General features: G+C 53.3%; 3 protein-coding genes across 7 annotated transcripts in view; all 3 read right to left on the reverse strand.

Moving 5' to 3' along the window:
• Positions 1-466: 466 nt before the first annotated feature.
• Positions 467-4,283, reverse strand: Josd2 (Josephin domain containing 2). 3 transcript variants are annotated; one of them, XM_021167203.3, is made up of 6 exons: positions 3,923-4,283; positions 3,694-3,751; positions 3,135-3,294; positions 1,584-1,709; positions 812-1,006; positions 467-704 (listed from the first exon to the last, which is right to left on the reverse strand). In XM_021167203.3, exons 1-6 carry the CDS (start codon positions 3,962-3,964, stop codon positions 605-607), a joined length of 681 nt encoding a protein of 226 aa, XP_021022862.1. In that variant the 5' UTR covers positions 3,965-4,283; the 3' UTR covers positions 467-604. The 3 variants fall into 3 exon arrangements, with proteins under 3 accessions (XP_021022862.1, XP_021022864.1, XP_021022863.1); XM_021167205.3 differs by having other exon boundaries at positions 3,694-3,805; XM_021167204.3 differs by lacking the exon at positions 3,694-3,751.
• A 77-nt stretch (positions 4,284-4,360) lies between these two features.
• Aspdh (aspartate dehydrogenase domain containing) lies at positions 4,361-6,705 on the reverse strand. Of its 2 annotated transcripts, none has more exons than XM_021167199.3 (7): positions 6,559-6,705; positions 5,864-6,008; positions 5,563-5,647; positions 5,305-5,454; positions 5,013-5,233; positions 4,785-4,939; positions 4,361-4,476 (listed from the first exon to the last, which is right to left on the reverse strand). In XM_021167199.3, the coding sequence occupies exons 1-7, from the start codon at positions 6,620-6,622 to the stop codon at positions 4,433-4,435; spliced, it is 864 nt and encodes a 287-aa protein (XP_021022858.1). In that variant the 5' UTR covers positions 6,623-6,705; the 3' UTR covers positions 4,361-4,432. The 2 variants fall into 2 exon arrangements, with proteins under 2 accessions (XP_021022858.1, XP_021022859.1); XM_021167200.2 differs by having other exon boundaries at positions 6,613-6,678.
• Positions 6,706-8,794: 2,089 nt separating this feature from the next.
• The window catches only part of Lrrc4b (leucine rich repeat containing 4B), a 33,007-nt gene continuing 18,912 nt past the window's right edge, over positions 8,795-22,889 (reverse strand). For both annotated transcript variants that reach the window (XM_029480203.2, XM_021168530.3), the window contains exon 3: positions 8,795-11,120. In XM_029480203.2, coding sequence (XP_029336063.1) covers positions 9,294-11,120 — 1,827 coding nt within the window. In that variant the 3' untranslated portion in view covers positions 8,795-9,293. The remainder of the gene's footprint in view (positions 11,121-22,889) is intronic.

The following is a 22,889-nucleotide window of genomic DNA, read 5'->3' on the forward strand; positions in this document are numbered from 1 at the left end:
GAGCCCAACTGGCCCTATTCAGGGGTCCACCACACCCTGAGAAAATAGCAGCCACTGTGCCAGCTTCTTGAGGTTGCTGTGAGGAGTGTCCAAGCCACTGTCACAGTGGTAAATACCTTGCCTGGGCTGGCCTTCTCTTGCTTTGAAAGGTGACTTCACCCAGCCACCCAACACATCCAGGGACTTTGTTCCTGAGGGAGCCAATTATAGCCAGTCCTGTCTGCTGTCTAGTTCCCCCTGTGCCTGGGAAGTCAAGGGGTATGGTCACAGGCTGCTGGACCCATGGTCATCTTTGGGGACTACTGTCCTTATCACTGATGGTCTAAACCTTAAAGTGGAGTGATCCCTGCTTCTGCTTATATTATTCTGATTTTGGGAGGCAACATGTTGGTTTTTGGTTTCTGTCTCCCTATGGGTACTGGCCTGTGACTGAGAGCAATCCCCAGGAGCTGAGCCCAGGCACAGATAACAAAAGAGCAGATTTATTGAGGCAGCAGTGGTCGGGGGAGTGGGGACCCTAGGGCAGGGTGCAGGCCTCCTGAGGCCTGGAACTGCAGGCCCTTCCAGGCATTGGACACTTAGGACTGTGGGAGCAGGCAGCAGATCAGCTTGTGTGCAGCCAGCAGCCGGCCTCCTCCACCTCCTTGGTCACCACCAATAGCACCTCGCACAGGCCTTGGGCCAAGGCAGCTGCCAGGAAGGTCCTGAGGGGGAGAGTGGAAGACTGAGGTTTCAGCAGTCCAGGCGGGTCCATCTCCTTGCAGGGCAGTTCCAGTGTTGGCCCCAGCCTGTTACTCTCTTCACCACTCACCTGACTCCATCCTCGTCCCCCAGGGCTTCAGGGGCCCGGAGCTTTGAGTCCAGATTATAGTAGATGCCATCTACCTGTCGTAGGGCCACCCAGTGTCGGCGGCGCAGTGGCAGGGACAGCAGCCCCAGCGATACAGGAGAGGGTAGGTTCAAGATCAGGCCTAGTACCTGGGGCAGGGCCAGCTGGGACAGGGGTCTGGGGAGGGGAGGGATATAGCATGAGGCCCCAGAGTCACTGAGGTCTGGGTTGCGGGCCACAGAGGCACTTGGATCCTGCTTTTTTTCCCCAGAATGAGCGTCTATTCACTCACTGACCCGTTAACCTCTTATCTGTCAACTCCAGCTTTGGTTTGTTTAGGCAGGGTCTTGGGTATCCCAGATGTGCACCACTACAGCAGTTTATGGAGTGCTGGGGATGGAATCCTGACCTCATATGTGACGGGGAAGCCTTCTGCCAATGGAACCCCAGAGCCTCAACTTTTTGTTGTTTGTCCTTTTGAGCCAGGCTCTCCATATGCAGTCCAGGCTGGCTTCCAGCTCAGTCCTTGCCTTGGGCCAACAAGATGGCTCCACTACTCTTGACTAACTTCTATCTTTCTGACCCTAATCATAAGTTACTCATTTGGCTACCCTTTGGATTGGTACCAAGTTTATAAGTTCATCCCATTGTTCAGTCAGACCCCATCACCCATAGCCTCCCTGGCTCCCTTCAAGCCACCCTCTGTGTCATCCCACATGCCCAGAGGCAGTGCAGCCCACAGCCTAGGCCCTACCTCCTCCTGTCCCACCACACAGCGGCCAGGCCCAGGCCCTGCAGGGCAGCCATGATCACGTTGACATCATAGTTGCCGGTGCCCAAGAGACTGCGATGGGGGTTCAGCCGGGAATCTGGGGCTAGCCTGGGGAGGAGGGGGCAGAGCCAAAGTTTGAAATCCTGGAAAGGCCTCCACCTTCCCACATGATAGGAGAGGCCCAGAGCCTAGCCTTTAACGATTCTCTCTTCAACCCCCACACAGTTTATCATCCTAACATCCTGTTCTCCCTCCACCCCTGAGCCCTGTACTCTTAGACTGGCTAAGGCTTTATTTTTTCCCACTCAGAAACCCTTCCCAGCCTCTAGTCTCTTCCTCTAGCCTACCTTCAACCTCCAGGAGCCCTGAGCTGCCCTGCCCCCTTCCCACTTCTCCCATGACTCCCAAGTGCCCTGGACAAAGTCCCTGCCCCTCCATCCTTCCCACTCGTCACGGTCTCTCTCCAGACCAGCTTCAGATGTCATTTCTTCTGGTAGAGGAGCCTTCAGACCCAACACTGCTCAGAGTCCCTGGGTGACAGTCACATTCATGCCGCCATATCTGAATACAAAGTGCCTCTTTCTTTTGGGAACACCCTGCCCTACCCTGCTCAGAGGTGTCCCTAGTGCCCTATCATCCCAGGACAGACTCCCACCTCCTCCAGTGGCAAGCAGGCCCTGTATAGCCTCAGCACCAGCTCTTAGCAACCACCCATCTCAGATGTCCCTGTGCCCAAGCCTTCCCTCTAGCTCTCCCCAGCTCTGTGGCCCTGCCCCTCTGTAGGCCTGGACCCTTGGTGAGCAGTGCCAAGAGGGAGCCACTCATGTCTGCAGCTCTCCCAGCCTTCTCCCCCTTGTGACATCTGCCTCAGCTCGAGCTGCTCAGCATGTCCCTGGAGGAAGAGCTGGAGAAAGATGCATATGTTCTAAGTAAGTCTGAAGTTTTCAGATAAGGGCTGCCTGTGGATCTGGGCAAGGACTACAGGCTGGGGTGTCTATGTGCCCATAGAAGCACCCTGTGGCCTAGAGGTGGGAATGGGGAGAGAGATTCAAGAAAAGTTTCTTACAAAAGTGATGGTTGAAATTGTGAGGCGCAAACAAAGGGACCAAGAAGGAAAAAAAAAATGCCTTGTGCAACACGGGAACAGCCTGTTGGAGGCCTAGGAGAGCAGTAAAGGATGAAGCTGCAGAAAGGTAGGCAAGAACCCAAGCACACAAGGCCTTGGAGTTCAGCCTGAAGGCCCAGGGCTAGTCCCTAGGAGCACTGGGGAACCAAAGAGGGATAGAAGCAGAGGAGGGGGAGGCAGCTGCGGGGTTGTGTGTAGGATGAAGAAAAACAGACAGCTGGGAGGTTGTGACAGAGGCTCAGATAAGAGAGGTTAAGGCCAAAGCTTGGGCTGAGGCTGTGAGAAGCAGCAGGTGGGAGGGCAGGCAACAGCTCCTGGATCCAAGCCCTGGCCCTGCTAGGGTCCCAGGACGGCTCCCGTGCCTCTCTGAGCCCTGCTCTTCCAGGGCCAGGAACAATGGCAGTCACCTCTTGCAGATTTCGTCGGCAGCCTCCTGGCTAAAGAGCTGCTCTTGGAGGACGTTGTTGAGAGCGTGGACAGCACACAGCTCTAGCCTCTGCCTCTCGTGATACACTGAGGGTGGACTCGGCCTCGCTTCCGGAGCCTGAGACATGCCCTCCTCAGCTCCTGCGGGGGGGGGGGGGGTGGGACAAGGAGGTGTTAGGCACCTAGGATCTTGCTCATCCGGTTCTCTAGATTCCTGGGTCCCTGGGCAATGGCCATTGCGATGGGCACTGGGGCTAGCTAAGGAGGCCGCGAGGCCCTGACCCTATTTCCTAGGCTGTCTCCAGAGCACAGAGACACCTTTAGAGCCCAGTCCTGGGAGTGGGGGGAGTAGAGGCTCTCATCTGCTCACCTGGCAATAGAGACCCACCCCCACTACATGTCTCCAAGCAAAAGGGTCCGGATTATCATCACCTAGCAACGGACTACCACCCCTTCTGTCCCTAGGAAACAATACCTTTTTAGTTCCCAAGCAACAGAACAACCCCACCCTCTGGGTATCCCGGTCCGTTTTCTGATCACCTAGCAATGGAGGACTCCTCCTTTCCCGTCTCTGGGTAACAGGGTCTCTTCTGGTCGCCTAGCAACGAAAGACTTCCCCTCGTCAATAACCAGGGTTCTCTCCTCCCTTCACCTGGCAACGAGGCCCTCTACCAGTTACTAAGCAACAGGAGCCCCCCCTCCCTTTCCTGTCACCTGGCAACCAGGCACGCTCCCACCCGCCTTTGCTTGTCGCCTGCCTGGCCCTCACCCCGCCGGCCTTTCTGCTCCCCGGGACCGGCCGCTTTCGCATTCCCTAGGCAGCGACCGGGTGGTACCACGCTGACTGAGCAGGCGAAAGGGACTACAGCTCCCGACGACTTGCGCGCGCCGGACTGCGATTCCCGAAGGCCTCCGTAGGGCGTCTAAATAGGACGCGCAGTCCGGAAGTCCTCCGGGGCTGCTCTGCCGCCTGGGACTACAACTCCCATCGGACAACGCAGCCAGTTCTAGTTCTCTCCCAGGGCTCACTGCTGCCTAGAGGTTTCTGGGAGTTGTAGTGACGAGTGATCTCGCGATAGCTTTCAGGGAGCTGGTTTGTGTATGAGCGCACACGCTGCTGCTATGGCGTCATACTCAGTGTGTAGCTGAAGCGTGACGACACAGAGGTAGGGACAAGGAACCAAAGAGGCGAAAGAGAACAGCGGGCTGAATTGAACTCTGATGTTTACTGAGACCCATAAGTTGTCAAGGTGACAGTAAGGGTAGTAGGGGAGGAGACTCAGCAGAGGTGGATCCCAGGTCTGGAGGAGAGCTGACAGCAGCCTGTGGGGAGAATGAAAAACTAGGATGACAACACAGACACATGCAGGTGGCCATTGTGGACGTGGGTTTTGGAAAAGGTAATGTGGTACAAGCCAAAGAGGATACTCAGAAAGAGATGTGGCATGTGGATGAAGAGACCTAGAGGGGGACCCAGACGCTGAGAGAAAGTGGGGCGGGGAAAGAGAGGCTCATAGAGCCTGGGAGTGAGAACTAAGAATGAGCAAAGACAGAAAACTGGGGTGGGACACCCAACATGTGAGCTCTGCCGAGCACAAACGCCAAGGGACCCTTGGAGGGACCTGCCGCACCCAGTAGGCTGTGCCAGAAGGCTGTAACAGTAGCAGAGCCGGTGACAGCTCCAGGCTGGGCTGGGTTCTCTCTGTGGGTGTGCACTGCGAAGCTGCGACCTGAAGGCCCTGGGGGTCCTAGCAGCTCCACATCCACCACGTGCATGTCGGTGAGGCTGCAGCCGGCAGAGAAGTGCAGTCAGTCCATCCGGAGTGTACATAGCTGTGCCACCTACGCCCTGTGCTTACCTAAGGTCAGCCACAAGCACCCCAATGACACGGTCGAAGCCTAGACTGGGGGCAGCCAGGGCAGCGGCTGCCATGGTGTTAGAGTTTCGGGGGGCCAAGGGGCAGAGCCCACGCACAGGGCCCTCATAGAGCACTGTGCGGGGCCCACTACTGTGGGCTGCAGCCAAGGGTCCCTCCAGCCGGAAGCCATCAGGATGTGTGGCCATGGTGACTCGAAGGCTCTGGAAGCAATGGCAGGGTCAGGAGACTGAGACTCTTACATGTTCTGTCTGGCAGCCCAGACAGTCCTCACCTGGAGGCCTCCGGCTGCATCCAGTCTGCTGATGTCTTCACTGCCCCATAGGGCCCCTCGGGCCACAAACACAGTGTGGCCCCAGCGCTTTGAAGCCTCCAGGAGCTGCTGCTCTGTGGTCTGGTCAGCCAGAGCTGAGGGGGATCCCACCTTGGGACACGGATGGTAGAGAGAGGCAAGGCCAAGACCCAGATTACTGTTGGAGGGTGGGATGCAGCCAACACAGAGAGGGACTCACTGAGAGGTAAGGAGGCTCACCAGGAGGTTTGCATGGTGAAGGATTTGTGCCCCGGATTCATGGATTATTTTGGGGTGGGCCACTTCTACCACAAGGTCAGGGTGCCTAGGAAGAGAGACATGGAGGGGGAGGGCCTTGGAGAAGAGTCAGGTCTCCTGTCTCTCAGGTCCTCAGGGTTTGGAGGGATATGAGGGAGGGGAGTGGGATAGTGGGTGCATTCTAGTTTCTCTTTATGTGCTCTGAGACTCAGAAAGGGTCAAAGGGTTGCCTGACACAGGGAGGCAGGAAGCAGCTTTGGGGAGGCTCCTGTGGGTCGCTGACCTTTCCTCAAGGGCAGTGAGGTCTCGGAGCTGCAGGGCAGGGGGCACACTCCCTGCCATCCGTCCAGGGTCACGGTTCCACACAAAAACAAGTTCTAGGCCCAGTTCTGATCCCTGAGCCAGAAGGCGGGACACAAGGGACTGTCCTGCAGAGACAGGAGGGCTAGGGATCCAAGGAAAGGAGAGAGACACCCCCCCCCCAAGTCAGGGAGATGAGGGAGGGGGACAGGGACCTAGAGACAGAATACAGTCAGAAGCCCAGAGCGGAGAGGCAGACAGACATACAAACAGAATACATAGAAACCTAGAAAGAAGGAGAGACAGAGATGCCCCACATACACAGAGACATATACACACAGAGACAGAGACACAAAGACCCAGACACACACAGAGAGATGAGAGCAAGAAGAAAGACAGACAGAAGATGGGAAAGAGAAGGGGGGAAGGGGGGGGGAGAGACAGAGACAGACAGACCTTGGAGACCCAGAGAAAGGACAGAGACCTAGAGAGAGGCAGATACCCAGAGATACATACTCTCTCAGAGGGAGAGACACAGAGAGACAGAGGGAGGCCCAGTGAGTGGGAGAAGGCAGGCTGGGCTGGCAGGCTGGGGTGAAAGATAGATGGAAGCAGAGATGTTTCTGGAACATTTAGAACAGGGGCATAGAAAGAGGCCCCAGGCCAGGTCTTACTCACCCAGGCGGCCATAGCCCACCACCCCCACCTTGTAAGGAACTTGAGGGAGCGTACTGGAGGCCATGGTCTTTAACAAGGTACCCTGCTGTGGGGGATCTGCTGTGCTTGCTGGCCCCTGTACCAGGCCTGACAGTGAATGATCTTTGGACTTTGACCCCTGACTCTCTCCACTGAGGGAGGGAGCAGGATGGGGAGGGTGTCCTTTTCCAGCCCTCTGCCCTCCTGCGCTGGCTGGCATGGTGGCTTGGAAGCTAGGCCTTGCATGGCCCTGTGTGCCCACTACCCCACGGCCTCCTGAGCAGCCCACATTCTCCCATTCCTGCTGAGGTAGAAAATTCCCTTTACAGCCCCCCTCCTCAGTCTGGCCAGCAGGTTGTCATGGAGACTGCATTTTCCTTGGGATAGGGGAAGAACTGGGGACAGAAACTAAGGTCTCCCACCAGGCCCCTTACAAACCTCTTGATCTCCTTTTTTTCCCCCCCTCTAAAGTCTAACTGGAAAGGTCTGGCTGGAATGTATGTGGTCCTGCAGGCCTCACCTGTGTCCTGTCTTTCCCAGTCCTCCGTGCCCCTCAGTCCTGGCTGGAGTCCCCTTCTTCACTCCAGTGTCTAATTGTCCTTGAGCTCACCTTAACTGTCCACCATTCATTCCACCTTGAGGCCACAATCTCCAGCCTCTTTGTATTCTTGGTCCCCTGACCCCCTCCTGTCTTCTATCCCGCCCACGAAGAAGGGACCTGCATGGCTGGGGAGTCTGAGTGTCCCAGGATGAGCCCAGCCACTGGCTGGCAGGCCTGGCATGGGACATGGCAGGATGCAGCAGGCCAGCTCCCTGCCCCCATTGCCACCTGGTACAGCCGCAGTGTTGCCATGGTAACCAGGATCCTAGCCGAGATGGTTGCGGAGAAGGCAGAAAAGATGGAGAACCTAAAGTGCATGCGCAACAGCACTGTCCCAGGCTCCATCAGCAGAGAGGAGCCGGGTGGGGAAGGAGATGGGGCCAGAACCTGACAGTTGTCACAGATAAAGAATCCACTTAGCACTGAGGAGGAAGGGAGAAGATGGAGGGGTGGGGCCAGTTAGAAACATCAGGAAGAAGTGGGGACAGGGAGAAGAGGGCAGGAACACAGGGTGCAAAGAGCTGGAGGGGAGGTGCCTGCTCCCCATCTCTGGTAGAGGCGTGCACTCTGGGGCCTTCCCTGTCCACAGAGGGTCTAGTTGTGCTATGTGTGGACGACAGGCCAAGCCTGCATTAGGCTAGCCCAGGGTCCATGTGCTGTGTGCCTGATTGGCTACCTTTCTATCTCCCTAGGCCTTCTCAAACTTCCCGGGTAACTTTAGCTGTCTGGAGGTTAAACCTTGGACACATGGGTCATGCAGAGATGTCACTAATGTCCCCACTTTAACACTAGCTCTGGCCTGGCTGCACATTTTTCTCCTTGGTAATTGCAGACACTGCAGGTGACTTTGCCCTCCATGTCCCTGGTCTGCTTACCATGTCCCTCATGTGGTTCAGACCTGTTTATTCTGTGCACCTCCCTTGTGCAGACTCTGTCTCCCAAGTAGCCAGGGATGCGTGTGAAGTGGAGGGGACTCTCTTGTGGGGACACAACCACTTGCTCACTAGTGTCCCCCAGACCGTCAGTGCTGCTTCCTAGGCAGCCGTGCCTGCAGACGGACTGTCCCGTTAGGAGAGGCTCTGCTGCTGTGCAACTTTCTGAGCGGCATGATGGCTTCCCGTTTCTGGGGAGGCACACATGGAACAAGCCGGGGAGGCTGGGGTGTAGCTCTCCTGCCCACGCTGTGGCCCACAGACACCCCCCCCCCCCACTATCCCACAGTTGGTTCTGAGGTCCCTTCTGGCTTGGATTGTGTGCTGTGTGTGTGATGGGGGAGGCACCAGAGTCAGAAAGGAACGACAGCTACACATAGGGATGGAGACAGAGACACAGAAGGGCAGCTACTGAACCCCCAGCACATTCCTGGAAGGGCAGATGGGGAGATGGAGCCGTGCTGCTATGTACTGGGTGAGCCTGTTCCTCTCTGGAATCTCGGGGATGGAGAGTCCCAGAGCTGTAACTTTGGAGTAACTCTCCCCTCCTGGGAGGACAGCATCGCTGGCTGCCCATCCTCTCCTCGTCCCACCCTCAGGAGCTTTGTGCCCTGTTTCTCTTCAATACTTTCATGACCAAAAAAAAAAAAATTTTTTTTTTTTTTTTTTTTACTTTTTCCGTGTTTTTTTTTTTTTTTTTAAAGTAATTACAGAGCAGGTAGTGATTGACGCAAACCTCCCTTCAGTATCAAAAGAGTCTGTGGGTTGGGGTGGGCCGGCCAGGGCCGCGAGTGGAGCTCGCTGTTGGGGACATTGTCGGAGTTGCCCCCTGGGCTCTGGTGAAGTTGTCTGTCTCTTGTGTTTTGAGGGTGAAGGAGTAGGAGGGAAGGACAGGCGTCAAACTGCAAAAGAAAAAAAAAAAAAGAAAAGAAAAGAAAAAAAAGAAAGAGCCATAAAAGGAGGGTTGTTGGGATGAGGGGAAAAGGGTACCCCTCGAAGAAGCTCCTCAACCCCTGGAAGGTGGTGGGCAGGGCAGGGGGGCAGAGGACGCGGCAAGGCGGAGGGCGGGGCCACCTCTCCTGGTCCCCAGGTCCTTTCCCATTGCAGGACCCGCAGGCGCCGCCAGGGTTGCTCGGCAAGCAGGAGCATCTCGGGCAGGCGTCCCGCGTCCCGTGCGCCTGGGTTTAGATTTGTGTCTCTTGCACGTTCTCCTTGGAGCCGCTCTTGAAGAGCAGAGGTTCGTGGATGGAGTTGAGGCCGGGGCCCTTGGCCCCGCACCCGCCTCCCGGGTTGCCGCCGTAGTGCGCCTTGAAGGCGGCCGCCACGTAGTGGTGGTGATTGAGGTGGTCTCGCTCCAGCGCCGGAAGGGCCAGGTGGCTGTCCCCACCCACGCCCGCGCCTCCAGCCACCGCGGCGGCCGCAGCCACCGACACAGCGGAGGCGGCGGGCAGCTCGTCCTCCACGTTGATGATCTCCACAGTGCGCGTGGGCCCGTGGTGCTTGTGCAGCTGGTGCTGCTTGCGCAGCTTGTAGAAGGCCACCAGCATCACGGCGGCCATGAAGGTGATGGCCACGAAGCAGCCGATGATGATTTTGGTGGTCTTCATGACATCGTCTAGGTCCTTAAGCGCATTCTCCGTCACGTCCGTGATGGGCACCGTGAAAGCCTTCTCCGTGGGTCGCGAGGAGCGCGGGGCCGGTGCCGTGGTGGACGCCGAGGCCGGGGCTGCAGCATCAGGCCGGCCGCCGCCCCACGCGCCATCAGTCGTGGGCCCCGGGGGCTCCTTCTCAGTACCTCGGGGCTGCTGGGCCTCCTCCCCCGGCTGCGTCTCCAGCGTCTCCACGGTCACCGTGGTGAAGTAGGTGTATCCACCCGCGCCCCCTGCACCGCCCCCACCCCCTGGACCCCCGCCACCGGGCCCTCCCGCAGCCACGGGGTCCACAGCCGACACGTTAAGCGTGGCCGAGGCAGTAGTGTTGCCTGCCGAGTTTGTCACCATGCACGTGTACTGGCCCGTGTCCTGCACGGTGACATTGGTGAAGTTGAGTGTGCCATCGTGCAGCACCGAAATGCGCACACGATAGGAACCGTGCGTCATGAGCGTGCCATTAGGTGTCAGCCAGTTGACCGACGTCATGGATGTGCCTGTGCGGCACTTGAGCTCAGCCGCCATGCCCTCGGTGACATTGAGGTCTGTGGGTGGCTCCACGATGACCGGGGCATAGCAGGTGAAGTGCGACTGGTCCAGCTCACCGATGTAGCGGCCCTTGAGGCCGGCGGGCGCATGGCAGCGTGCGCAGCATGTGGTATTGCTGGGCACTGTCTCCTTCAGCCACCAGCTGAGCCACAGCACATCACAGTTACAGTGCCAGGGGTTGTGGTTCAGGTGGACACGCTCCAGGCGGTGAAGGGGCGTGAAAAGGTCGTGCGGCAGCGACATCAGGTTGTTGTGGGACAGGTTCAGCTCCTCCAGCGACTTGAGGTCGTCGAAGGCGTTTCGCTCGATGGTGGCCACTTGGGCATGCATCAGCCACAGCTTGCGCAGACTGGTGAGGCCCTGGAAGGAGCCGGGGCGAATTAGGTCCAGCCGGTTCCCGGACAGCTCCAGCTCCTCCAGGCGCACAAGTGCTGTGAGGTTGGGGATGTCCTTTAGGTTGCACATGCCCAGGTTGAGGTAGCGCAGGTTCACCAGCCCCTCGAAGGCCGCCTCCGATATGTACTCCAGCCTCTTCAGCTCGCCCAGGTCTAGGCGGCGCAGTGAGGGCACACGGTTGAAGGCATAGGATGGGATGCTTTCGATGGGGTTGTTGCGCAGCCACAGCTCCCGGAGCTTGGACAGGTACTCAAAGGCCTGCGTGGGCACGGTTGTCAGCCGGTTGTCGAAGAGTTCCAGTGTGTTGAGACTGGGCAGCCCATTGAATGCTCCCACCTCGATCTTGCGCACCAGGTTCTTGCTCAGCTGTAGGATCTCCAGGTGCCGGAGGTGCTTGAATGTGTCCGTGCGGATCACCTGCGGGGAGACCAGTGTCAATGCACCTGACAAGCGTGGGAGCAGCAGGACGCTCCAGTTCACAGCAGGAGAACGCGACTCAGCGATCAGTATGTGGGCCTAAGGACAAGACCTAGGGCCTCTCACATGCTGGACAGGGGCTCTGTGACTGAACCACATCCGGCCTCTCGGGAGGATTCTAGATGGTCAATAACCACTGAGCCATGCCCCAGTCGCTCACTGGGGGATTCTAGGTAGGTGCTCTACCATTATCCTCCATTCCCAGCTGTCTTTTTACTTTGTATTCGGAGACAGGGTTTCATTAAGCACCCAAGACTGGCCTTAAACCTTTGATCTCCAGGCTTCTGTCTCTGGAATGACAGGCCCGCACCTCCAAGCCTGACTTACTGGTGCCTTTACTATAGTCCATGATATTTTCCATCTGCCCCTGTCATTCACCCTTCAACAGTCCTAAAATTTCACTGCTCAGAAAGGCAGAGAGGAGGCTCACTATGTAGGTTGTTGGGTGCTGAGCTGGGTGGGCCTGCCCCCTCTTCTTGGCTGTTTTGATGGACAGATAAATCAAGGCTGTGGTTGTAACCACAGTCTTCTCCCAACCCTGCCCTGCCTTCCTTGCTGTGGGGCCTGTCACCTGACCATCGTCCAGGGTCAATCCCTCAGGAAGGGAGGGTGGCAGAAGGCAGTTAGCTGACAAGAGTCCATGAACGTGCCCTCATGCTGTTGGAGCTTCCTGAGCCTTCGCTTCACATTGGGATCCTGATGGGGTCTTCATGGGCTTTGAGGGCATGCCACCCTAGGGAGAAGAGCTCTGGCCTACTAACCCAAAGCCTTCATCGCAGCAGCACCTGCAGGAGGCAGCTCGAGGTCATTGGCCCTGAAGCCTCACCTTCAGTGTTTGAACTCTTTATATCTCCTCCTCTCTATCCCTACCTCCACCTGCCCCCATTCCCTGTAAGGGTGTTTAGACCCACAAACCTGACACTTCATCGTTCACAGCTTGCCACAATATTCGCCTACCCCTTACAAACTGCATACCTAGATGACCAGGGACAGAGATGTCCCATACAAACTTTAAAAAAATATATATTGAGAAAGGGTCTCATGTAGCCCAGACTAGCCTTGAATTCACACGGAGCCACAGATGACTTGAATTCCAAATCTTTCTGCTTCCACCTACCCGGTGTTGAGATTACAGGCTCTCCAGCATGTGATTTATGCAGCAGTGCTGGGGGCTGCAACCCGGGACTTTCTGCATGCCAGGCAGGCAATCTACCAACTGCATCCTAACTCAAGGTCCCCTAAGGGACCATGCACGGTCCTGGCTTGAAGCAGTTCATCCTCCATGGCTATCACCTTTCCCCTTCCGTCATGCTTCCTCCTTATCGCATGTCCTGACAAGCTCCTCGGAACCGCAGGCTCACTCTTGCCTCCGAGCCTGTGTCTCTGCTGTTCCCTGAGGCTCTAAGTACTGGCCTACTACCTCTCACGGCCAAGTCCTCATCTGCCCTTTCCACCCTGCTCTGGAGGATGTCTTGCTTGTGTCCCTCATGGGTGTGAGGTGCCCATGTGGCTGTGTCACCCTTGGTTCTGGGTTTATGAGAGCGGAGCTGCCCTTCTGCAGCAGAACGACTTTTAAATCAGCCCCTCTCAGAACTCTGTGTAGGACACCCATTTTTTCTTAGTACTGGGTAACCCGGAGTCTGGAGGGCTCTCAGATTCATCTGATCACAGAGTCACACCCCCAGCTCCTCACTTGTGCCACTGAACCACAAGCACATTTCATGGGGACATTCATGAAGTCAGCGAACAGCCTAGGCACCTTGGTAGTTCTTGGAGCTGTTGTGGTTTTACTGGGAAAGAGATGAGGAGGGACGAGAGAGCAGAACATGGGGACTCATGCATATAATTAATCCCAGCACTCAGGACTCTGAGACAGGGGGATTATTGTGAGTTGGAGGCCACCCTGGGCTATGAGTCTCAACCCCACCCATACCCATAGCCCTTAAGAAGAAAACTCAGAAACTCTCACTCACTGTGGTAAGTTAAGTGGCTGGAGTCTGGACTGAGATTTCAAGTGTAAGGGACAGAGAAGGGGGAGAAAGTGGAGAGAGGATCTGTCAAGACACACTGCAAAGGCTGGTGCCAAGTCAGAACCACAGACAGAACAAGCATTCCCAAGCCCTTCTTTCCTAGTGGTGGGGATCATCTGTGCTCCTTTTAAGGAAATCTATATAGCAAGTAAAGACTGGAAGACACAGTTCAGCCGTGTTAGCCTTTCGACACACCCACTCATTCTCCTCCTTTATAGAAAAATTATTTTGTGTGTATAAGTGTTTGTCCCTCCCTCTGTGTGTGTGTGTGTGTGTGTGTGTGTTACCCACACAGACCAGAAGAGGGCATTGAATCCCTTGGAACTGAATGCTGGGAATGGAACCCAGGCTCTCTGCAAGGGCAGCAGGTGCTCTTAAGTGTCCAGGCGTCTCTCCCCCTCTCAATCTACTTTTCTATGTGTACAACATTATAGATGATTAAACTTTAAACCTTGGAGGTTTTTGAGACAGGATTTTGCTTTGTAGGCCTCGACTTGGAGCCAAGCCTCCTGAGTAGCTGAGAATACAGGTATGTGCTGGGATCACCAATCCCAATTGATGTTTAATCTGGTTTGGTTGATTAGGTAGAGAAACGCTGGGAGATTAGTAAAGCCCACATCTGGGGGTGCCAGAGCGGGCAGGTCCAGAGACCAGGAAATAATGAAGCTGGGACCTACTACTATGTTTAATCCAGTGAGGGGCTGGGGGTGTGGCTCAGTGATAGTGTCCCTGCCTAGCATCCCCCAGTAGGGAGCTGGGATATGGCTCAGAGGTAGGACCCTTGTCTGGAACCTGTAGTGAGGGGCTGGGGGTGTGGCTCAGTGGTAGAGGACCTGCCTGTCATATGTGAGACTCTGTTCAGTGGTCAGATGAGTAGGGGCTGCAACCCCACAGGAACACTTCGTTCTAAATTTCCAGCTCAGCGGATCATAATCAATGCCTGTCCTCTATTTTGGCTTCTGCTTTTCCCCCAACATCTTCCTTTCCAGTTGGTGGCCAGAGTTATCCAAGGTGCAATTCTGACTGCAGTGACATCAGTGTGCACACACACACACACACACACACAGAGAGAGAGAGAGAGAGACAGACAGACAGACACACACACACACACACACACACACACACACACACTGCTCTCTCTGCATCCTCTCCTCTGCGCCAGGCACACCAGGGACACACATGGGTCCCCTTCACTGGTCACACTCTGAGTTCTTGGCACTCTCCTGAGAGTGGTCCTCTCCTCTTCATCCTCGGGAATCCTAGGAGAGCCATCTTTGGTATCGGCTAGCTCCCGTGGCCCACATGGTCCCGCTTATCACATAGATTTTTTACTAGCCCCATTACACTGGCTGCCACTGGCTTGACAGGCCATGTTCCTGTCTTGTGAGGAGACGAGGGCAATGAGGTCTGCGTGCACAGCATTCAGTGAAATCCCGAGGTTACTGAGCCAGATTTGAAGGTGACTAGGCCAGGGAGAGGAAGGCCCTGTGATGTGGAAGGGACTCAGTTAATGGGAACTAGGTCACTCAGAAGACAAGACTCTGGGCACGCCTCTGAGGGGGCATCTAGATTGGATTCGAAGACCTACCCTGAATGTGGGTGATGCCCTCCTACAGACTGGGGAGTTGTGGACTGAATAAAAGAAGTGACTGAGCCGAGCACCTGTGGACTAGATACAGTGTGACTAGCTGCCTCCCCCTCCTGCCACCACGCCTTTATTGACTTGTTGGACAGCACCCAGAGAACTGTGGGTCAAGAGTCAAGGTAAACCTCTTCCCTGAAGTTGCTTTTCTCAGATACTCTCTTATAACAGTGAGAAAAGTTACCAGCACAGACCCTTGCTGGACGGCACCAGGGATGCTGGCGACAGCCTGCTCATCTTTAAGTATGACATCTTTAAGGGTGACAATGCCAGAGAGTGAAGCCCAATGACAGCACTTGGGAGGCTGAGGCAGGAAGGTTGCCATGAGTAAGGCAGGATTATGAGTTTCAGGCAAGTGTCATCAAACTTACTGTGTGCCCCATGAAGACCTTGAACTCACATCCCAAGTGCTGGAATTATAAGTGAGTGGTCTGCACAGGGCTGGGGATTGAACTCCGAGCTTCATGCGTGATATGCAATCACTCTAGGAACTCAACTCCAACCGCACCCTAAAGTCCCAGCCTTTTGGTAAAAAGGAACGGTTCTCAAAAATGGGCTTATAGATTTGAATGCTTGGTCATTAGGGAGTGGCACTACTGGAGGGATTAGAGGGTGTGGCCTAGGTGGAGGAGGTGTGGCCTTGTCTGAGTAGGTGTGGCCTTGTAGGAGAAAGTGTATGTCTGGGGGTAGGCTTTGGGGCTTCAAATGCTCAGGTCAGGCTCTCTCTCTCTCCCCTCCCCCGCCTGCTGATCAGGATGTATAACTTTCAGCGTCATGTCTGCCCACACGCCGCCATGCTTCCTGCCATGATGATAATAGACTAAACCTCTGACACTGTAAGCCAGCCCAGTTGAATGTTTTCCTTTGTAAGAGTTGCCTTGGTCATGGTGTCTCCTCATAGCAATAGAATATTGACTAGACAAACACCGTGTTTTCTCTTAGTTTCCCTGGTCGGGTGCCCTGGTGCCCCAAGCAGACACCACTACACTGGCTTTGATGGATCTTCTGAGAGGGTCTGTGTCATTCTGGGCCTTCCCTCAGGACAGCTATGAACAGGACAGACACATTTCTAACCTCACAGAGCCCATAGTATGGTAATTAATAATCTATAATGGTGTAATTGTGACACTTCCAGCATGCTGGGGTGATGGGCCTCAATACCCCAGTACCATCCAAAACACTCCAGATGTCCTCTGAGGCTGGAGTCAGAGTCACATGGCTTCTATGACGGCAGTTCTTGGTTGTCAATTTGACTATACCTGGAATTAACTAAAACTCAAATGGCTGGGCACAACTCAGAGGGATTATTTTTCCTTTTTCTTTTTTCTTTTTTTTAGTTAAATCACCTGAAATGGAAAGTCCTACTTCTAATCTGCACCTTTGAAGTGGGAAGATCCACCATTAATACAGATCCACCTCTAATCTGGGCCACACCTCCAGATGGTGTTAGGGTACTGAGGCCATCATGCCACTGAGGCCAGAAGCTCCACAATTACACCAAATGGGTATTTAATTATCATGCTGTGGTTTATTTGAAGTCAGGACTGTGTCTGTCCTGTCACACCTGTCCCCAGGGAATGACATAGTCTATATAAAGACATGGAAGAAGGAGGCTTGCTCTCTCTGCCTGCTTGCTCTCACTGGCAAGTCCATTCCTTCACTAGCATTAAAGTCTCCTTCTTCAGGATTCCAGTGCCCACTGAAGAACAACTGAGACAGCCAGTCTCATGGACTGAACAATTACTGGATCCTTGGATTTTCCAGTGGTAGACAGCCATTGTTAGACTAGCTGGACCACAGCCTGTAAGCCATTCTAACATGTCTTATCTGTCTGCCTCTATCCATCCATCCCTCCATCCATCCCTCCATCCCTCCATCCATCCCTCCATCCATCCATCCATCCATCCATCCATCCATCCATCTATCTATCATCTATTATTTAACTATATTCCATTTTCTCTCTCTCTCTCTCTCTCTCTCTCCATCCATCCCATCAGTTCTGTCCCCAAGAGAACCCTAACACAACTATTGACAGACACCATGGCGATGGGCTCTTGTAGCAGGGAGCCTTCCACCTCTTGCCCAAAGTTGCTGTGACAAAGGAGAAAGAGGACGGGGTCAGGAATGACCCTGCTGATTCTTGCCTGGCCCCAGCCCTTCCTGCAGCCTGGCTTCTCAGAGCACTGTGCACTTGGCTGCAGTCTGTAACCAGGACTGGAGCTGAGCGCATCACACCATGTTCTGCTAGGGCTTTTAAGAAAACAAACTGTCAAGAGATCCTTTATTAAAAATTTAACTGTGGTAGGAAAATGATTAAGTGGACCGTTCATCCTAATGCTATTAAGATAAATTGTTTTCATCCGTGCCGAATGTAATGAAGCAGGGGAAAAAGTTGAGCCAGCTTATGAGGGTTATGGTTGTTTTAGTTTTTGTGACACAAATTTTTGTTTTCAAGTTTAAAAGATACTGGGCTGGAGAGGTGGCTGACTCAGGTAAATGCTGGCCATGCACACATGATGTCCTGAGTTTGATCTTTAGAGCCCACATAAGAATCTGGGTGCATACAATCTAGCCACATAAGTGAACTTCAGGTAAAAATGGTGGAGAGGGACAGAAGAAGACACCTGATGCCAACCTCTGACCTATATGCATGCATGTATGCCCATGCAACACACAGACACCACACCATATCACATACATAGCACACACATATACATATACTCACACTATGCACAGACAACATGTGCACATACACCACACCACACACACACATATATACCTGCACCACACACACACACATATATACCTGCACCACACACAAACACATACACTCACACATACACACATATACACATCACAAACAACTACTACACATATACTCACAACACACACACATATATCCACACCCCCCACATCATACATCCACATACATCCATAACACACATCTACACAAACACACACACCACAATATACCCACACTACACACACACATGCACAAACACACACACAAGCATATATATGTGTGTATATATATGTGTGTGTATATATATGTGTATATATATATATATTCACATATATATACATATCACATACATACACATTTATACCCACAGAACATCGAAAATGAAAAACAAAAAATCCAGCTGTTTCAATGACAGCTTCTTGTGTTTCTCTCTTATCCTTTGAAAAAGTGCCTTCCTCTTCCACAGAATTCTTTGGTGGTTAGCACATGGCTGGGGCCATGTGTTGGCATCAGATTGGTAATTTGGTCACCCAGGCTTGGATTGGTCTCCCTCCCTCCCTCCCTCCCTCCCTCCCTCCCTTCCTTCCTTCTTTCCTTCCCTTGTGGCCTGCGCCTGGGGTTTTCCCCTTGCCTGTCATTAACTAGGAAGTACAAGGAGCTGTGCTGAAAAGCTGATCCCTAATTCTACTTCCTGACTCAGGCACCGCCCTCAGTGTCTCACTCTCTCAGGCCTCAGGGTGCTGTCTGTGCTGAAGAAGGGCTTGCAGGGCTGATGGGTCCCCTCCTCCTTCCTCTCCTCGACTGTGAGAAAGCACAGGCTGGGAAAGACAACTCCGGCTGTGACTTCATTCGTGGAGGTGGAGTCTCAGGGTCTCAGACAGAGGCCACCAGGCACTGACATAGCAGTCCCAAGTGTGCAGTGTGACAGCTGCACAAGGGGAGATGGGATGAGAGGTGAGGGCCACCAAGGCCATGTTTCATGCCGTGCTAGGGATGAACACAGCCACACTGTAGGTGAGCATTCGGCCACACCCCTACTCTCCCAAGCCCCCAGACTTTTCAGTAGCTCTGACAGGGGGAACCTGTTATCCTCACTTTACCCAGGATGAAGTGGGGGTCTATGCAGTTTCCATAATGTACCTGAGGCTGAGAGTGGACCCTCTATGTCCCTGGACACAGAGCACTCAGGGGCTGATGGGTGGATGAGCAGGTGCGGAAGGGGCCCCAGGAGGAGGAAGGTGCCTGTGTCACAGTGTTTACAGGGTCAGGGTGGATGAAATGGAACTGAGCTCAAAGGAAGGGCATGCTGTCTCATGGTTGTAGACCCACCATGCAAGCGGGTTACAGGACATTGCAGACCAGCCTGGGCTATAAAACAGAGCTCTACTTTAGTCCCCCCCACCCCCATCCTCCCTTACACACAGTTGGCAAAGTGCTTGCCCAGTTGGCAGGAGGGCCAGAGTTTGATTCTCAGAATTCATTAAAAAAAAAAAAAAAAGAAAAAAAGAAAAGAAAGCCAGGTGTGGTGGCAGGTGTTTGTCACTTCAGGCTGGGGATCCCTGGAGCTCACTACCCGGGGAGCCTGGCCTGACAGCTGAGCATGAAGCACTGAGAGACTCCCCCTCACAGGATGTGGCCACTACCAGAGAATGGTGTCTCAAGTTGTCCTCTGGCCACACAGACATACCACATACCACACACACAACACACACCATACACACTATACACCACACATACCACACTCCATACACATACTCACATACACCCCACACACACCTTATAGCAACAGACTACACAACACACAACACTCCACACACACACATACAGCACACATACATAAAACATACACACAGACCACACCACATGCATACACACATACACACACACTACACACACTCCACACATATACACACATACACTACATACACACACATAAACTACACACACATACATCACACACACACCACACTCCACACAGATACACACATACCACATACTTATACCACAGACACACCACACACCATACACATACACATTCACACACAACACAGACACACAACACATACCACACACACAACACACACTACACAACACACAACACAATCCACAAATATACATACATACACTACACTACACACACACACACACACACACACACACACAAGAACATCAAGGGTGGGGCTGAGAAACTTCAGTTGGGGAAGTGGTCATAGCCTCCCAGCCCACCCCCCACACTATATAAACTAGGCGTGGTGGCACTTTTTTGTCATCCTAGCCTTTAGGAGGTAGAGACAGAAGAATCAGGATTTCGAGCCTGTTTTCTGCAAAGCAGTGAGTTCAGGGCCAGCCTGAGGTAAATGAAGCCCTGCCTTGAAGAAGAAAAAGAAGGGGATGGAAGAGATGGAAACCTAGCCCAGTACACAGCTCAGTTGCAGGAGGCAGGCGTGGCTTTTCCCAGGATCCTCACAGACAGATGTGGGAAGGAGGCGCCATCCAGCTGCAGACATCAGCCTCGGCCTCCCTTGTCTACAGCAGGGGCTCCACCCTCACTGGGGGTTCTAGGCAGGCGCAGTACCACCGAGCTACACCCCAGCCATCTTTTTACATTTTATTCTGAAAAATGGTTTCACTGAGTCTCCCATGCTGTCCTCCTACCCCAGCCTCCTGAGCATCTGTGGAGCCAGGCCTCTGCCACCACACCAGGCTTGGCATCTGCTGCTTCGGGTTACTTGTCCTGATTGCAGATTGGAGGCTCTCAGTGAGCAAACATTGAGAAAACAAGACATCACGGAGAAGTTAAATTCCCCACAAAGAGCAACCTTGAGAGAGAAGCATGGGCAGTGTTTTTGTGCATTCCTTGTGAAATGGTTCTTTAAAAGATTTATTTCTAGCTGGGTGATGGTGGTGCACGCCTTTAATCCCAGCACTCCAGAGGCAGAGGCAGGCGGATTTCTAAGTTCGAGGCCAGCTTGGTCTACAGAGTGAGTTCCAGGACAGCCAGGGCTACACAGAGAAACCCTGTCTCAGCAAACAAACAAAATCAAAAACAATGAAAAGGATTTATTTATCATCAGGTGCATGGTGTTTTGCTGACATGTATGTATGTATGTATGTATGTATGTATGTATGTCACATCTGTCCAGTGCCCATAAAGGCCAAAGGAGGATGTCAGATCCTCCCAGAGCTAGAGTTCCATGTGGTTGTGAGCCACTGTGTGGGTGTTCAGACCTGAACGTAGGTCTTCTGCAAGAACAACCCTTCAAAAAAAAGCAATTAAAATATTTAATGCATATGTGTATTTTGCTTGCATGTGTGTATTTGTACCATGTGTGTGTTTGGTGCCCTCAGAGGTCAGAAAAGGACATTAAAGTTAGGAGGTTCTCATACAATATGTGGATGCTGGCAACTGAACCGAGGTCCTCTGCAAAAGCGGCAAGTTCTCTTAACAGCTGGAGCAGGTCTCCAAACTCCCTCCCTGTGAGGCTTTAAAATATTAACACTAGGGAATCATTTGGAATTCCTCCTATTTTTGAAAGCTCGGTAAAATTGATTGATCAATTGATTAAAATGGAATCTCACTATGTAGCCCATATTGACCTTAAACTCCTGGCAATCCTCCTGCCTCAGCCTTCTGAGTCAGTTCTTTAGCTCTACACCTTACTAAGAGTTTGATGTCATATATGGGGCACTTTGAAGTGTCTCACAATCTTCTTTGAGACCACATTGTAAATACCTATGCAGAATTCACAGAGAGGGTGTGGGGGAATTCCTTCCCTAGCCATAGCTAGCTATGCAGAGGGAGCACGGGGCAACCAACTCTGAGATGTGGGATGCTGGCTGTTAGGCCATCCTCAAATGGGAAGTCTTTGAACTTTCAATTTCCTTCCAGTGGTCATGGCGGAGGGACTGTATACAGCCTCTGTGGAGGCAGCCGCGCTTTGCTAAGTAAATGCGCACATGGTCCTAAGACTTTCCCTGGAAGAAGCCATCCATGGAGATCACTCTGCAGGGCCTGGGGCCAGCTTCTGGGAAAAGTGAATGTACACACAGGGATGAAGTGCAATGCCCAGCACTCACATAAAGAACTTGGTGTATAGCTCATAATAGTGATCCGGGCACAGAGAAATCGAGACAGGGACTGGCTAGGTAGCAGCATAGCTGATTTGGTGAGGTTTTGGCCTGTGAGAGTCCCTGTCTCAAAAAAAAGGAGGTGGAGAGCTCCCAGTGAATGACACAGAGAATGGGACCACAAGCATGCACGCACACGCACACGCACACACACACCAGCAGCAGCAGCAGCAGCAGCAGCAGCAGCAGGAAGGTAGAGACCACCATGAGTGTCTGAGGGTGGTTGTGGGCAGGAGGGGTATGGGACGGGGAAGGGTGCTGCATAAGGAGCCCAGCCAGGTGGAGTATCTTCTGGAAAAGAGTGGAGGATGGAGGGGTGGCTGTCTACCCTCTGCTTTCCACACCCCAACTTCTCCAGGGCCTGGTGGCCTGTCACCAGACCAGAGTAACCCTGGGCCCACATGCTCAGTTAGATTGTGGAGTCCAGCCCATTTGGACAACTGGGGACCAGTAGGCAACTGCAGATTTAAGAAAAATAAAATGTTCTAGGCTCCACCCTCAACACCACAAACTAAGCAATCAATCTAAATAAAATCAAGTGAAAAGATTCCTCTTCTAGCCTACAGGGACCACTTCCTGTCCCTGTCCTGTGTTAGAGACTCCTCCCCTGAGCCTACACACAACCACGACAGTCACATGTTAGAGAGAACCCTGTCAATTGTCCCAAGTGCCCAGTGTGGTCCTCTCTGCCTTCACCCCCTGCATGGCATTCTCGGGCCAGGCTACTGTGGGAACAGGTGGTGGGGCTCTCTCAGCCATGCAGGTTCTCACAAGAGGGCACTATGGGGACAGGGCCCCTGCTCAGCAGAGGGCAGAGCTCTGGACAGGCTTCCATCTGCTCCTAGATGTCTGCTGAGGACCTACCGCTCACTGCTCTTGCTCTGGGTGCTGAGGATGCAGAAGGGAATGGTGGCAGGGCAAGGGTCATCATGGAGACAGTTGACAAGACAGTAATCAGGTAATGGTAGTGTGTGTGTGTGTGTGTAGTCTGTAAGGATGGTATGTTGAGTGTGTGTGTGTGTGTGTGTGTGTGTATGTGCAGTCTCTGAAGATAGTATGTTAAGTGTGTGTGTGTGTGTGTAGTCTGTAAGGATGGTATGTTGACTGTGTGTATATATGTAGTCTCTAAGGATGATGTGTGTGTGTGTGTGTGTGTGTGTGTATAG

Source organism: Mus caroli, unplaced genomic scaffold (assembly GCF_978045245.1).
Source record: "Mus caroli unplaced genomic scaffold, Mus_caroli_1 scaffold_8, whole genome shotgun sequence".
Classification (NCBI taxonomy): Eukaryota; Metazoa; Chordata; class Mammalia; order Rodentia; family Muridae; genus Mus; species Mus caroli.

Bases quoted from the DNA above. Each gene is read 5' to 3' on its own strand.
- Josd2 (XM_021167203.3), bottom strand. From the start codon at position 3,964: ATGCGAAAGCGGCCGGTCCCGGGGAGCAGAAAGGCCGGCGGG. The intron at 1,710-3,134 runs GTGACTGCCATT...CCTCCTCCCCAG, and splicing joins GCCGACGAAATCTGCAAGAG to GCTAGCCCCAGATTCCCGGC. The intron at 1,007-1,583 runs GTAGGGCCTAGG...TCCCCTCCCCAG, and splicing joins GTGTGGTGGGACAGGAGGAG to ACCCCTGTCCCAGCTGGCCC.
- Aspdh (XM_021167199.3), bottom strand. From the start codon at position 6,622: ATGGCCTCCAGTACGCTCCCTCAAGTTCCTTACAAGGTGGGGGTGGTG. The intron at 4,940-5,012 runs GTAAGCACAGGG...TGCCGGCTGCAG, and splicing joins GTGCTTGTGGCTGACCTTAG to CCTCACCGACATGCACGTGG. The intron at 4,477-4,784 runs GTGCGGCAGGTC...TTCTCCCCACAG, and splicing joins CTTCTGGCACAGCCTACTGG to GCTGCTGTCAGCTCTCCTCC.